Source organism: Microtus oregoni, unplaced genomic scaffold (assembly GCF_018167655.1).
Source record: "Microtus oregoni isolate MIOR12 unplaced genomic scaffold, Mior012 000021F_ref0000039, whole genome shotgun sequence".
Taxonomy (NCBI): Eukaryota; Metazoa; Chordata; class Mammalia; order Rodentia; family Cricetidae; genus Microtus; species Microtus oregoni.
In genome coordinates, this window is record NW_024543080.1 from 4,470,369 (window position 1) to 4,486,297 (window position 15,929).

General features: G+C 41.4%; 1 protein-coding gene across 4 annotated transcripts in view; it reads left to right on the forward strand.

The window, feature by feature from the left end:
- The first annotated feature begins 706 nt into the window (after nucleotides 1-706).
- The window catches only part of Cnot6l (CCR4-NOT transcription complex subunit 6 like), a 75,913-nt gene continuing 60,690 nt past the window's right edge, over nucleotides 707-15,929 (forward strand). For 2 of the 4 annotated variants that reach the window (XM_041671190.1, XM_041671193.1), the window contains exon 1: nucleotides 1,381-1,436. In XM_041671190.1, the coding sequence (XP_041527124.1) occupies nucleotides 1,432-1,436 (5 nt within the window). In that variant the 5' untranslated portion in view covers nucleotides 1,381-1,431. Of the gene's footprint in view, nucleotides 1,179-1,380; nucleotides 1,437-1,626; nucleotides 1,741-15,929 lie in introns of those variants that run through there. The other 2 variants (XM_041671191.1, XM_041671194.1) reach the window with 2 other exon arrangements.

A 15,929-nucleotide genomic window follows, 5' to 3' on the forward strand; every position in this document is an offset into this window, starting at 1 on the left:
CCGCAAACTGCCAAATACAGTTTTATCGCGAGAAGGGAGGCTTTAAAAATAGGACGGGGTTATCGCAAAGCGTCAGAGGGTTTTAAATTCACCTCCCGCCACGTAACTTAGATACGCTACCTGTTAAAAAGGAAAAGAAGGAAAGAAACCCACTGCGGACGTGAGAAAACATTTCCTTGGGTCACTTCGCCTCACCTGCCATCTCCTTAACCAGCTAGAACGCCCTGGGCTCTGCAGTGGGCCTGCGTGGGGCGAGCGTGGGGGGGGAAATCAGTGCGGAGTCCACGCAGGTCCCCGCGTGTCTTCCCGCATGCCCGTCAACACCGAGGTCCTGATAATCCTACAAGTCTCCTCAGCTCAATCTAATCAGGGAGAATTTTTATTTTTTCCAAAACACCACCGGCGGGGGCGAGGAAGGAAGCCAGCCAGCGGCTCGGCCGCCCCGCGCGCACGCGCACCTCCCGCAGCGCGGTGCCGGAGCCCCGCCCCTTCCCGCCGTCACCTCACCCCTCGGCGCTGGGGAGTGACTGACTCCCGCCAGCCCCTCCACGTCAATCAACCTCCTCCTCCTCCTCGCACTCTCTGCACCTTGTTATTAATCTCCAAAGCGGTAGCGCCCGGACTCCTCTCCCCCGGCCCTCGGGGGTGTGAGCGTGTGTGAATTAGAGCGAAGGCACCGAACGCTCGCGTCTCTCTCTTTTCTCTCTTTCTCCCTCTCTCGGCTCGGCCCGGCCTCGGCAAGCAAACCCGGCTCGGCGGCAGCAACCCCCGCAGCGGCGGCCGCCTCAGCACAGGAGAAGGCCAAGGCCAAGGCCGGGCTCCGCGAGGCTCTCGCAGCAGCGGCTCGCCGCGTCTCCGGCGCCTGGCGGGGCCCTCTCCTGCGCGGCGCGGCCGGGCCCGCGTCTCCCCTCACCCCGTCCCCGTCCCGATCCGTCTGGTCTCCGCTCCCCTCGGCCTCCGTCCGCCGCCTCGGTGGTTCCTCAGGCGGCCCGGCCCGGCCCGCCCGCCCCGCGTCCCCTCCGGCCGGTGCCTCTCCCCCCGGCGGGCTGCCTGCATGTCTTTACTGCCCTCAGCCCCGCCGCCACCGCCGCCGCCGCCTCCCCCGCCGCCGCAGCCCCAGCAGTCGCCCCGCCGCCGCCGTCGCCGTCGCCGCCCGGACCCTGGCGCGCTGAATGCAGGTGAGGAGAGGGGCGCGGGCCTGGGCGGCCGGCTCGGCGCGCTCGCCTTCCGGGGCCCGGCCTCCTGCCGCCGCGGGCCCTTGGGGCGAGCGGGCGGGCGGGCGTGGGTGTTTGTGTTTGCGTCTGAGGTGTGGAGGGGAGCATCTGTGGGGGCCTGGTGCGCGCGCGCGTGTTTGTGTGTGCGCGTGTGTGTGGTGTTTCCCCTGCCGCGGGGAAATGGCTGCTGTTGCTCGTCCTGGGCCCGCGGAGGAGAATGAGGTAGAGTGTTTTCCGCGCCCCGGAGTAGGACCGGGAGTGGAGCGAGGGGAAGTGAGGTGGGCGAGGGACGTACGTGTGTGGGTGTGTGAGTTGGGACTTTGGCGGGCGGGAGGCGGCCCCGCGCGAGTGGGTGTGCGTGTGTGCGCGCGTGTGTGTGTGAGTGTGGTGGCGGGAGCCGGCCCGCGTCGCCTCGGGGCGCGGGTTCCCTGCCGTGTGCGTGTGGGGAGGGGGCCGGCGGGCGTCGGGGGACCCCTGAGCGGCGTGGTCCTCCCGCTTCGAGGCCCGGAGCTCGGGAGCCTCGCAGGTGAGAAGCGCTCGGCGGGGCCCCGCGGCGGGCGGCGGATGCGGGAGGGAGCGCGGCCCCCGCGGCGGGCGGCGGGGTCTCGGGCCGCGCTGCCCGAGGCTGGGACCGCGGCAGGAAGCGCGCCGGCCTGCAGCGCGGCCTAACCGTCTTCGCGCCCGCCCGCCCGCCGGCCTCCCGCCCGCCCGCCCGCCGGCCTCCCCGGACGCTCCCGGGACGCCGTGCTCGCGCGGGCCCTGGGCGCTGCCCCGGGCCTGGCCAGGTGAGGGTCGGGGGCGGGACACGCGGGTGGCGGTCGCCTGGGCCGTCCCCACGGCTCCCGAGGGGAGACGGAGGCAGATTGGGGCGTTCGAACTGCAGGCCTTTCCCCGGCTGGCGTGGGGGGGACCCCGAGGGAAAGTGAATCCAAACAGTCCATCTCGGAAGACGGGCTCCTCGGAGCCCCCCTCTCCGCCCTTCCCCGAAGGCTGCGTGCGGGGCGAGCCCGAGTAAAGACGTCTTTGTTGTTGTTGTTGGAGATCACTTTAGCGTTGGCCAGATTTGTTTTTTTTTTTTTTCCCTAACGCGAAGGGAGAGAATCACCCAGGAAAGGCGGGGGCAGGAAGGGGAACTGGCCTTCGTGGCCTGTGCTGCTGGTGGGGTCGGATCGATCTGGGGAATTTGAAATTGCTCCTGCCCTGCCTCCTGGAGGGAAAGGCGTGGACACTTGGATCTGAGGAGGTCGCCAAGGAAGAGGAAGTTCCCCGAGCTGTCACCTTCGCCGGGCCAGCTTATGTAGCTTAGGCTGTTTAGGGGGATTGTGCTCAGGAGTTTAGCTGAGCTGCGTGTACACAGGGGCAGCCCAGCCTAGCGCCCTGAGATGCTACCTCATCCTCTCGGGGTCTCAGTTGCCCGTCAGCATAGCCCTCCCTGGACAACCAAACATGCTTTCCTCAAGTCTCCCCGACCTAGACCAAGCGGCTTCCCGGGGTGCTCCTGGAAAGCTATTTTAGAAGGACCAAGTCAGAAAACGGACCTAAAGGTAAACCTGCTGATAGACGGAGTGCTTCGCAGAACTATTTATAAACGGCCTCTGATTGCCTTGCCCATTCACCTCACTGTCTTTACAGGGGTGCTTACTTAGCCCACACAGTTAGACCTTGCCTGTGGGTGGAGTTCCAGGACAGATTGGATGTTTTTAGGCTGTGGTCAGTGTGATGGCCAGAGACTGCTCTTTCTGAACCTGGTCTCACAAAGAAACGGTATATTGTTCGCTGGGAAGCTGGGGGTGGGGGATAGGAGGAGTTAAAGCTGTTTTCTATTACCGGCACTTGAAGAACAGCCTGATGTGTGCAGTTCAATGGAAAAGCTCTTTAACTTTTACAGACCTATTAGAACCATGGCCATGAAATTCGTATTTGTTCTCCTATTCTCTTTCTCATTAGAATATCTAGAGGTGTTTTTTTTGTTTGTTTGTTTGTTTTTAATCTTTTCAGTAAGGTTGTAAGACTAGGATGAGAAAACATGCGTGGCACGCATTTTTAAGTCCAAATACTCATTAATTACCTAGAACGATTGCTTAACTGACTTAGGGACCAAGAAAATACAGCTGGGGATGTAGCTTTGTGTACAACTCACCTTGCATGTGTGAAGCCCTGGGTTTGGTTTCCAACACTGAAGGGCAAAAGAAGTTTTTTTTTTTTTTTTTTTTTTTTTTTTTTTTTTTAGGCCTTCGAGATATAGAAAGTGTTTGTGAGCATATGAGATGTACTTTTTCTAGAAATAAAGTTTTCATTGGAGCTTTACGTGTGAGTTTATAGTAAATAGCTGTATTTGATGTGCTTACTATTTTTGAATAGTCCCTTAGTTTAATTACTTGAGAATTTTTGTAACATATCCCCAGGGGGAGGATTCTAAGTTCTGTACATGTCTGAATGCAATCAAATGTTAAAATGGATCAGAGAACTAGAATTGTGTCTTTTATAAAAGTGGTCTTCCAGTTCATATTATTAATTCTGGTAAATAAAACCTTTAGAAGTCCCTTTCTGAGTGTCAGCAAAGCTTTTCTACCATCTTATGATAATTTGCTATTTCACATTGTTTTGTATAGAGTGATAAATGTGTTAGTCATTGAATTTTAAGTTTTTTTAAATTTAATTTTGATTTATGTTTTGGGAAAACCGTAATAGTGAGGAGTATAAAGTAAAGCCAGGAAAGATTAAAAGAATCGCAAGTTTTAAAATTGCTTGCTTCTTAAAAATTTTTTGAGGGGCTTGCCCTGTGAGGTAAGCTTACCTCAGACTTATCCTCCTCCTGCCTCAGCCTCCTTATGCAGTTATAGGCAGTTGCCATTTTACTTGGTTCTAATTTAAGGTGCCCCTCTTTCTTTTTTGGGATGGGGGTGAAGACAGAGCAGTGAGAATGTGGGAATAATTTCATTGAGAGTTAAGTTCATGTCTCTTGAAAAATACAAATTTTGAGGTTAGAGAGGCAACTGAGCGACATAGTGCTACACAGAGGGCCAGAGTTGTACTCCCAGCACCCATGTTGGGCAGCTGATAACTGATGCCAGCTCTATGGGATCTGACACTCTTCTGGCTTCCACATAATTATTTATAGACACATACACTTATAATTAAAAATAAAAAATGGTTCTTAGAAACATCAGTGCCTCTAGTTAGATTTTATCTTTGTTTTTAACAATAATCTTAATATATTTTCTAAATTTTGTACATATACAGTGAGGTTTTCTAAAATTTCAAAGAATTCAGTGAAAGTTTTGATATATATAACTAGTGAAAATTATATATATGTGAGTATATATATACATGTTTATAGGGTTAGCTTTATTAGAAGGCAAAACATACTTTGATTTACATAAAACTTTAACATACAAGGTGTTAAGTATCACTGTTGTATTTTCAAAGAAATTTGTTTTGATTTCCCTCTTATCACTCCAGCCCTTTAATCCTTTGTTTTACTCCTGTACCCCTGTCTGATTTCATGTCATGTATGTTCTTTCATGCTTCGTCTCCCTCCTCAGAGTCTCTTTACTCTTTCTTGGAGTCCATTCTAGTATAAATGGGAATATAAATATCCAACTTTATTCCCACTTACATACATATGTATGCACAAGCTAGACTCTGCATACGAAGAGAGAATGTTGGTTTTGTCATTGTGGATTTGTATTAGTTGGCTTAATATGTTTTCCAGGCCACTCATTTTCTTGAAAATTATTCTTTACAGCTGACTAGAATTTTATTGTGTTTGTATACCACATTTTCATTATGGGTATCTAGGCTGATTGCATTTCCTTGCTATCATGAATATAGCTTTAATAAATATGAATGTGAATGTTTATTACTGTCAGGACATAGAGTCTTTTGAGTAGACATATATAGGAATGATAATAGCTGGATCATATGGCTGCCCTGTTTTTAATTTTTTTGAGGTAATTTCTATACTGGCTGTACTAGTTTACACTCCCACCGGCAGTGAGTAGGAATTCCTCTATCGTCACATCCTCTTCAGTCTGCTTTGATTATAGGTACATGCCTATAATCTCACCCCTTGTGAGGCAGAGGCAGAACCCTGTAGTTCAGGTCAGTTCAGGCTGACAAACCAAACCAGCCCTCCCCGAAAACAAAAAAGGAAGCCCCCTACTCCAAACAAACAAAAGAGCCAAGCATGTGGATAGTTTATTTTTAACTGGAAATATTCATCCTTTTTGTTTAAACTAAAGAAATTACAACAAAATCAAGGTGGAATATTATTAGATTTTGAAAGGTGGTCTAAAGGAATTTTAAACAACCTTTCCAGAATATTCATTATAAACACCTTTAATTAAGAGGGATTAAAATATTTAGAAATTTCTGTCTTTACTGCTAATGCTGATTATGGCAATAACTTTACCATAAAATTTTAGTGCTTTAACATGCAGAAGTTTGAATGTACTGGTTAACATGGTTGTTGTCTTGTGGTAACCTACTTTTAGTGCACCTTATGTTTTGTGACTCCTCCATTCCTAGGATCTTGGATTCTCTTTATTGTTCACAGACTATTTCTTAAGAACTGAAAGGGACATTTCCTCTAATTTCATTGGCAAGAATTTGTTATAGAGCATTATTTAAATACAGCAAATGTGGAAAATAACCCTGGATGGAAGTAAGTTTATTCTTGCTACAGAGGGCTTCAGGGGTATTAGTTTAGATGATAGTATATATGTAATGATATTTTGTTTCTGATCTAACAAATAAAGCTTGTCTGAAAATCAAGTGTAGAGCTAAGCCACTAGTTAGACAAAGAGTCCAGGCATTGGTGGCACACACTTTTAATTCCAGCACTGGGGAGACAGGCAGACGGAGCTCTGTGAGTTCAAGTCCACCCTGAGCTACATGAGATTGAATCTGAGAAACAGCTCACACAAAGATGATCCCAGCACTTGGGATCACAAGCCTTTAATCCCAGCACTAGGGAGTTGGAGTGATAGGGCTGGGCAGAGAGAGGAATATAAGGTGGGAGAAGACAGGAGCTCACATGCAGTCTGAGGACTCAGGGACAGGATCACCCTTTCTTTCTGAGGCTCTGGTAGAGGTAAAAGGTCTCTCTTGTGGCTGACTGCTCTGCTTCTCTGATCTCCCAGCTTTCACTCCCTGATGTCTGACTCTGCTCTGGGTTTTTATTAAGACTGAGTAGAATACGTGCAACATGCATACTTGTAAAATTACATCTAAAAGTTATAATACTTAGGAAATCCTTTCCATCCTCAAAGTAAAATTTGAGGGGAAAAGGGTAGGAAAGGAGAGGAAAGGGAATGAGGAGCCACAAGGAGACAGGGACACAACCCTGATGGGAAAGGCTTGAGTGGCAAATGGACTTTACCAACTGTTTAAAGGTTTGCAATTTTATGAGAACTTACAAATTTAGTTGCATTTGGTAGGCATGTCTTTTACTGTGAAATAATTGGTAGTTATTGTGGTTTACTTGGTTCTGGCTGTTTGATTTGTTTCCTATATTTTGAAATCAATTGGAACTGTGAGCCAGAATTCTGAATTTCAGTTTCTGGGGTTTAATTTCACAGAGAACTTTTTTTCCTTTCTAAATTTCTTTTACTATTTTTTTTTTTTTTACTTCAAAGAAATGCCATTTAGGTGAACCATGCCATATTCTGTTTCCTTTTGCTATTTAGTAATTTTAAAGTTATTAAAATAATATATGTGAGTCTTAATCCAGAAATAACAATAAAGACATCAAAGTAAACAACAAAAATATAATTATTAATCCATGTTCTATGCTTCACAATGAAAATACTACATCTTTGCTTTACTAACTGCACTAACACTGGACTTCTAGTACATGAAATAGATTTTATCTTTGGGTGACTTCAATTTTAATTGAGTCATAGTGTATTCTTTCATTGCCCAGGAATCTTACAGTGTGAAACCTTGACTCATTTGCTTACTTCTTCCCTAAGAATTTGACTATGTATCTCTTAGTATTCCTTTACCTTGGTTATGGATCGCATTCATTTTACCTTTCCCCATTCCTCCCTTCCTCACTCCTTTCCTCTCTTTTATTCTTTCCTTTCCTTCTCTTCCTGCCAGCTCTTCTCCCTCACTCTCTGTCTTACTCCCCTCTGAGGAGGAGTTTTGAGTGGTTCAGTAATTTCTTTATGGTAAATATTTCTAATGTTTTGCATCTTGAAAACTGGAGCCTATTAGTTGCTAACCAAACCTTTAATCCAGTCTGCAGAGAACATTCTAGATCCACATCATAAGAATAACATAAGAGTAACGTAACTGTAAAATTGTTCCAGGTTTGAAAACTCTGAATCAGGACGAGTATTATTTAGCTGGTGTCACATTTAATCGGGAACTTGCTTATATTTATCAAGGATGAGCCTTTGACCATCATGGCAGAGAGCATGATATCAGGCAAGCAGGTAGCCAAGCAGCAAGTTGGAGAGAGAACAACATTTACTGGGATTGGTGTGAGACCTCAAAGCCCACCTTCCAGTGACACACCTCTTCCAACAAGGCCACACTTCCTAGTCCTTCCCAGTCCACCAACTGGGAAACATTCAAATACATTCATACAACCATACTGGGCATGGAGACACACCTGAAATCTCAGCAGTTGGAGGACTATGGCAGGAGAGTAGTAAGTTCAAGACAAGGTTCTGCTATATAGCAAGACTCTGTTTATAAAGGAAATAATTTTTTTTTTTTGATTTTTCGAGACAGGGTTTCTCCGTAGCTTTTGGTTCCTGTCCTGGAACTAGCTCTTGTAGACCAGGCTGGCCTCAAACTCACAGAGATCCGCCTGCCTCTGCCTCCTGAGTGCTGGGATTAAAGGCGTGCGCCACCACCGCCCGGCATAGGAAATAATTTTAAAAGGAACCACAAACCCATACCTAGCCAATTAGTATGTATTTATTAATTTTTAAAATGGCTATAAGCTATTGAACTTAGGGGTCTAGGAAATGAAGACATTTAAAGCACAATGTTTTGTGTGTAATAAGCATATGTAATGTTGAAGTTGAACCTAGGGTGCTAAGCATGCTATCTTTGTGTCCTATCACTCACTGAGTTAAAATAGCCTGCTTTTCTTTCCCTCCCTCCCTTTTGGATCAAGTCTTTACTGTGGGATGGAACTAATACTTTTTAGATTACTAAATACCAAGAACTAAGAAAATTCACTCCCACAGACTCTGCACATGTAATCTAAACTAATCTTTCTGAAAATACTGTGATATAGACAGTATGATTCTTAAGAATTTGAGCCATGAGCCTTCCATGTTGTAGCTACCAGAAATTCATTTAATTTCTCTATGTTTCAGTTTCTTCATCTGTAATGAGAAGATAATAATAGCGCTTATCTCAGGGTTAAATACTGATTAAATGATCTAATTCTCATAAAGTGTTTAGAATGATAGCTAACAGATCTGATAACTTCAATATATGCTAGCTATTGCAGCTTCTTATTAGTAAACATACAAGTTACTTAACATTCCTGTTTACATTGGGTCATGTTTGACTCCAGAGTCCCTATTATTCCATGCATAGGGCATTTAAGTCTGGTTATAGCAAACAAGTGAATATGCTAACTGACGGTAACATTTAGTGCTGTTACGGACAGTACATAATGTGTTTTAACTTACAGGGATGAGTAAGCAGAGGTAGAAGTCCTTTTTTTCCCCTTTATGGTGAAATGAAAGGACAGCAAGGAAATAAGTTACAGCAACATCCTTATCATTTTCTTTCATTCCTTTTGTTCCTTTATATTTGTTATCATCAGATTTTTGTAAATTTTATTGCATCTTCTATTTCATACTTAAAATGTTTCAGCTATAATAATAGTTAATATTTTAATATTTTCTGGTTATACATTGTGTGCTAGATTGAGTTAGTAGACTTTCAGTAAAGATGTAAATATTTTGATTTTGAGGGTCAAGTAAGATCTTTATTACATATTCTGTTATTATTATTTTTGTAATTTTAGTTATTTCACCTGAGGTGGGATTTCACTTTACAGTCCAGGTTATTCTATAACTCAAGACACTCCTCTTGTCTCAATCTATCTAGTATTAGAATTGCAGATGTGAGCCATCATATTCAGCTAAGGTTTTTTTTTTGTTATTACTTAAAGATATACAAGTTTACCTGGGTGGTGGTGGTGGTGCATGCCTTTATCCTCAGCACTCAAGAAGCAGAGGCCGGTGAATCTCTGAGTTTGAGGGCAGTTGGACCTATAGAGGTAGTTCCAGGACAGCCAGGGATACCCAGAGAAACCCTGTCTCAAAAAAACAAAAAGCAAAAAATAAATAAAAATTAGTAACTACTATCAAGTCAGGGGTGTGAACATTTACTGTCTCTATGTTAGATTTAAATGAAATACCATTTTTCTTTATAGTATTGGTGAGATTGATATTATTAATCCCTACTGTATATTTTAATGAGAATGCTGAAACGGATTTCATGATCGTCTATATATTAAGTGGAGGATTGACAATTAGGTTGTTGAAATTTCTAGCCTGTGTTTTCCAGGATGTTTTCCTAGTCTCCTAGAATACAGTGCACATTTCATACCATTATAAGGAAGGCCCAACAAGATCTTTTCTTTGAGTACCTCTCCGGTTTTATTATTTATTCCTCTTTCTTCTCACATATTCCCTAGCTTAGCATAGTGAGTGACTTACAGTCTGCTCTGTGCTTGAAATGTGCCTGCAGTACCTTATACTTTATGACCCCACTGACTGCTTCAATAATTCACCTCAGGTGCTGCTTAATCTGGGAAACCTTATCTGACACTTCCAGGCTTTGCTTTATGACTTTCCTTGTGTGCCTTTAGCATCCTGCCTGTTCCTCTTTGATAAAATTTGCCACAGGGTCTTAAAATTACTTTGTTTATGTCTTGGCTTTGCTTCTAGACTATGTCATTTTGAAACATAAAGATGATGTATACTTCATCTTTGTGACTCAAGTGTTTGAAACATAATAAGAAATATATAATGCTTTGTATATAGTAAGAGATTAGGAAATGTGTATTAAATACATAAGTGTCTTTGTAAGCAGTGGAAATTACATCAACATATATATTTGCAGATGTTAAGTTTTTGGAAAGTCAATTTAACTTCTGGCTAACTTGAATAATAGGAACATGGGGCAGATTAAAGCGTGATTTTTAAGTGGGATCTGTTTCTACATAAGGGATGTTAGTTTTGTCTTTGGTCATTGACACAGATTTTAATTTTAGAGCAGCAAGTATTTTTAAAATACTGATGTTGAGGTTTTTTTTTTACTAATATTTAATTTGAAAGTTATAATGTGGCTTTATTTTAAAAGCATTCATTAATTAACCACACACTTAATTTTACTGGTAGATACTGTATAGCTCCAAAATCTCTTACTTGACCTATACTATTAAAGACTTTGGGAACCATTAGATGATTTGAGCATGTTGATAAAAGTTTAAAGTTTACTCATTCTTTTTCAAACTGTGCTAGGGATGGAAGCTGGGTCTTACACACAGGTGAGCACCTGATTACTGGGATTTATGTTAAAAATATTAACCTGAACATTTGAAGAAGGCCTAGCTTGAGTTGAGCAACCTGAATACCAGTCCAGCCTGAAAGGTATAGCTTTCATCCTTCAACGAAGAAGCTTATTTTTGCAGCACACGGAGGCCACATGAAAACCACAGCTGATCAGAATGCAAAAAATAAGTGACTGTGAAGTGCTCAACCCCATTGGGCAGATCTGCAATGAAACCCCTATGAAGAGGGGTCAGGAAGATTATAAGAGCCAGAAAACCAGATTGCCTGGTGCAAAGACAGGGCAGGGAAGCAGAACCATGAAATCTCAACAATATGGTTGCCTTAACAAGACCTGCATAATGACAACACCATTCGACATGCCAATATAAATGGATTAATCTCACAAGATCCACTTCTGCATGAGGAGCTTTAGGGTACTCTGTGGCTCTGAGAGAGGGAGAAGGAACTTTATCCAGTGACAAGTCCTCTGATAGCCAGTTTAGATATTCAGCCCCAAACACATGTTGATTAATCAAGTAACACAAAATGATGGATACACATTATATATATATGAAGTGGAGAAAAAGTAGAAATGATGTAAGTACACTGCTCATGGATGAAATTTTCAGGAAATGAAAATTTTAGTTAGAAGATTAATCTGGTAGACAAGAGGTATCAGTTGGAATGAGAATAAGTTTCTTTTAAGATTTAGAATTAAAATATAATCAATAAATAGGTTTAAAGTGGTGTTGTAGATAATAATCAAAATACTGAATGAAATTCTCAAGGAACTAATAAAATAGATTTATGTTGGGATGAAAAAAAGAAAGCTTTCAAGGCACATTGGTTATTTTATATGAAGGAGAGAACTCAGAGTAAGTGAGAATATGCCGAAAAGTCGTTTCAGGGAAGGGAATAATGAATTTTGTGTTAGTGGTGGCACAAGTCCTTACTCTTAGCATTTGAGAAGCAGAACATCTAGATCTCTAAGTTTGAACCCAGTCTTACCAGTATACTGAGTTCTACTCAGACCAGCTAGGGCTATATAATGAAATCCTGTCTTAAAAAAAAAAAAATAGAGAAATAGATTGCTGCAATCTCTACTGGAGTGGTTTTCGTAATTTAGGCCCTTAATTTTGACCAAGTGTCTTCAGTATTGACTTCCTGGCCTGTAAACTTTATAGGTTAACTTTTGCTAGGTTCTGAGAACACCATTGATAGCCTGGAGAAGGCTGTGTTCTTTTGCATAGTAATTAAAGGTAAATGAAAGGAAATAAATTGGATTGAAAAGGAACCTGTTGTGCTGAGTGTTTATCTTATTTGGTGTAGAGTGCAAATTAGCATCATTTACTGTTGGTTCTGTTACCACCATATATAGTTGGCTGTAATGGCCCTCACTTGTAATCCAGCACTTTGGAGATGGAGGCAAGAGGATCAGAAGTTCAAGGTTCCTTGGCCACTTAGGGGAGTTCAGGGATATCGTGTGATACATGACACCTTGTCTCAAAAAAAAAAAAAAGAAAAGAAAATTAGCTCCTCCCCTAAAAATTCGTAACCAAACAAAACTCTTAATTGAAATACCAAAATTAATAAAAACAAATGTGATATGAAAGTGTTTGTACTTTCCTATATTATTACATTATATATAAAACAGTGAAAATATTCTAAGATTTTTGTAACAGCTATATTGTGACATGAATATTAAGTTCCGTTTTTGACAAAGGTCATAGTTACCGCTATCACTACTGTGTAGGTTGTCTAGGTCTCTGAAATCTGTGATATAGTTTCTTCCTGTATACAGTTTCACAGATTCCCTGATATTCATGGACCCCAGGTTAACAATATATGCTTACTGTCTCCTGGATTTTTCTCAACTTTGTGTATTTTTTTGTGTTAGTTATTTACTTTTCTTTACAGATGGTAATAATTTTGTTGCTTTTTGTCTTTTTGAAACTAATATATGCTCCTTTAAAAAGAAAAACTTGAAATGATACTAAAGGGGATCATTTCCTGGTAATTTTTTCTGATAGTAATTAAGACTGTTAGTATAGTATATGGAACTGTTATCTGGGCAATAGGCTTATATAGCCACAGATATTTTACATACAAATAAAAGTAAAATCATATTGTATATGTTTTTTATTAAAACACATCACATTAATTTTTTATCCACAGGTATATTTTATACTTTCAAATTTTTATAATACCACTAAAATTTCATGTGCCACATTACAAAATGCTAAATTTCCTGTTTTAAAGTGTATCTCAATGATTTTAGTATAGCCATATTATAAGTATATCACATGCATAGCATATCAATCACAAAAGAAGCCTAATATTGAATATCATGTCTAATTCCCCTTTCTGCTTGCAGCTATGAGCTACTTTCTGGTTGTTTTGAAAAAAAAAGTTCTGTTTTGAGATAGATTTTCATCATGTGTCTCTGGCTGACTTCGAACTCACAGATAACTGTCTGCACCTACCTCCTGAGTGCTGGGATTCATACTTGGTTTTATGGATTGACTGTTTTAGGCATTTAGTGAAAGTGGAAGCATAGACTTGACCTTTTATGTCAGGCTTCTTTCATTTAGCATAATGAATGCTTCAAGAATAAGCCTTTTGGTAACATGTAATAGTACTTTTTTTTGAGACGGAGTCTCCTGTGTCACAAGCTAGCTTCCAAGATGCCAATGGATATTGTGTAGGATGTAACCAAGGATGATCTTGAACTCTGTGTCCTTCTGCCTCTACTTTGCAAGTGTTGCCAGTACAGACATGTGAATCATTATACCCAGTTTATGCAGTGCTGGGGATCAAATTCAGGGCCTTGTATAGGCAATCTTTGTACAACTGATCTACTTGCCTGGTCCTCATGTTTATGGCTAAATAAAATGCCTTTGTTTGCATGTGGATATTTTTGGCTATTCTGAATAATTTTGCTGTAATATTAGTGCATACATATTTGTTGGGGCATACGTTTTAATTTTTTTTGAGTATATTTCTAAGAATGGAATTTCTGGGTCATATGGTAATTGTATGAGGTTGTGAGTAATGAACATATTTTATATTTCTTTAAGTCAAGATTTTTAGTGGCTCCACTTTATTTGATACTTCATTAATTTATTCAATCTCCTGATAGTTGATAATTGAGTTGATTTTTTTGGTGGTTATCAAAGTGAAAATGTATATAATGTCTTTGAATGCTTTTGTGTATGTGTTGTTTGCTTGTGTATGGGGTTGCTCACTTGATGTTTGTGGAGGCCAGAATGTTGGGATGTCTTCCTTGGTTCCCTTCTAGACCCGACATAGGTGCTGGGATCCTGAACTCAGACTTCCATGCTTTCTTAGCAAGCACTCGATTTCATCACCTCCACAGCTCCCATATGCTTTTTTAAAGGATAAATTTCTACAGGTGGATTTTCAGAATTGAAAACTATAGAATTTTGATAAACCTTGCCATATTACTCTTTAGATATGTATAAAATTTTACTACCATGGGGGTTGGGGACTGAAAACTCTGTGGTAGAGTGCTTGGTTTAGCATTCCTGAGGTCTTGAATTCTATTCACAGCACTGAAAAAAAATCACCAGTTTTATAAAAAATGCTTGCTTCTCTAAGCTCTTTTTTTTCCCTTCTCATTTTAATTGTTTGTATAGAATGTGATATACATTTTCCCCCAACTCCCCGTCCCTCCTTCCCTCTCTCATTCCACCCTCCCCTGTCTCCAAACTCCTATTCATGTTAATCATTGCCATTCTGAGAACAGTCTCTCTCTCTCTCTCTCTCTCTCTCTCTATATATATATATATATATATATATGTATAATATTTTAAAATACTAAGGGTTTTTTTTTTTGGTCTATGTTTTTGGATGCTTTTGTGATGCTTTTTGACTTGCCTGGTCATGACCCCAAATATTTCTATTGGAATATATACAGTTTTTCTTACCCAGGGGTTATATTAAAAACAGCAAAAAAGAATCCATGGTACTGCCACTTATAAATATATATGTTTAAGACAAGGTTTTACTTACTGTATAGGCCTGACTGGACTGAAACTCTTTCTGTGGACCAGACTGGGCTTGAACTCAGAGGTCTATCTGCTTCTGCCTCCTGAGTACTAAAATTAAAGTGTGTGTCCCCAAGCCTGGCTCATCTGTAATAATTATAATGACCTTTGCCTTGTTGAAAAGTTCTCTGTACACTAAGACTGTAACTTGCTTTTTCTGCTTGTTTTTCTAGGAATGTACAGAACTGAACTTAGCATGACTTAGTCAGAGCTTAGATTTTATAGTTAGACTTAATTTATCTTTCACAGTGGTGGGTTTTTGTTTGTTAGTTTTGTTTTTTCCATGTTAAAGGTCAAATAATAGGCTACATAAGTATTATTCCTGAGCTTATCTCCAGCACTTAATCTGTGTTTAAATTCCAGCTAATTGCTTCTTGGGCTTTTGACCAACATCAAGTGTAGCATCTGTCTTTGTCAGTTTTCTATCTGATGTATTATCTCTCCAGGAATATATTGTAACACGAGGGCCCGCAAGCCCCAAAGAAAATCACACAGAGATTTCCATAGGTTATAAAACTGATTGGCCCATTAGCTTGGGCAACTTATTATCTCTTGCAGCTTATATTAACCCATTGTTCTTATCTGTGTTAGCCATATGGCTCAATACCTTTTTCAGTCGGGCAGATTACATCTTGCTTCTCGGTGGTCTGGGCAGGAATGGGAGGAATGGGCTTCCTCCTTTCCAGCATTCTCCTGTTCTCATTGCCCCGTCTCTACTTCCTGTCTGGTTGACCCACCTATACTTCCTGCCCCGCCAGTCAGCGTTTTATTAAAATACATGATTGACAGAATACAGACAATTCTCCCGCACCAATATATTATATATGTTTTTGGAATAAGTAAATAGAATAGGAACATGTTATGCATTCGGTACTTGTATCGACCTGGTATTGCAAGAATAGTAAGCTGTTGGAACTTAAAAAAAAGAAATTCAGCTTACTCATCATCTGTGGAGTATTGAATGTTTCTCAGCATTTCTGTATATCAATTTCCTTACCTGTAAACTATCAGTTAATATGTAATTCATAATGTTAGTGAAAAGAAACATGAGAGCACATACAGATCCATCTAGGCATGTGCTGGGCATTTAGTCATGTCTTCTAACTTATAAA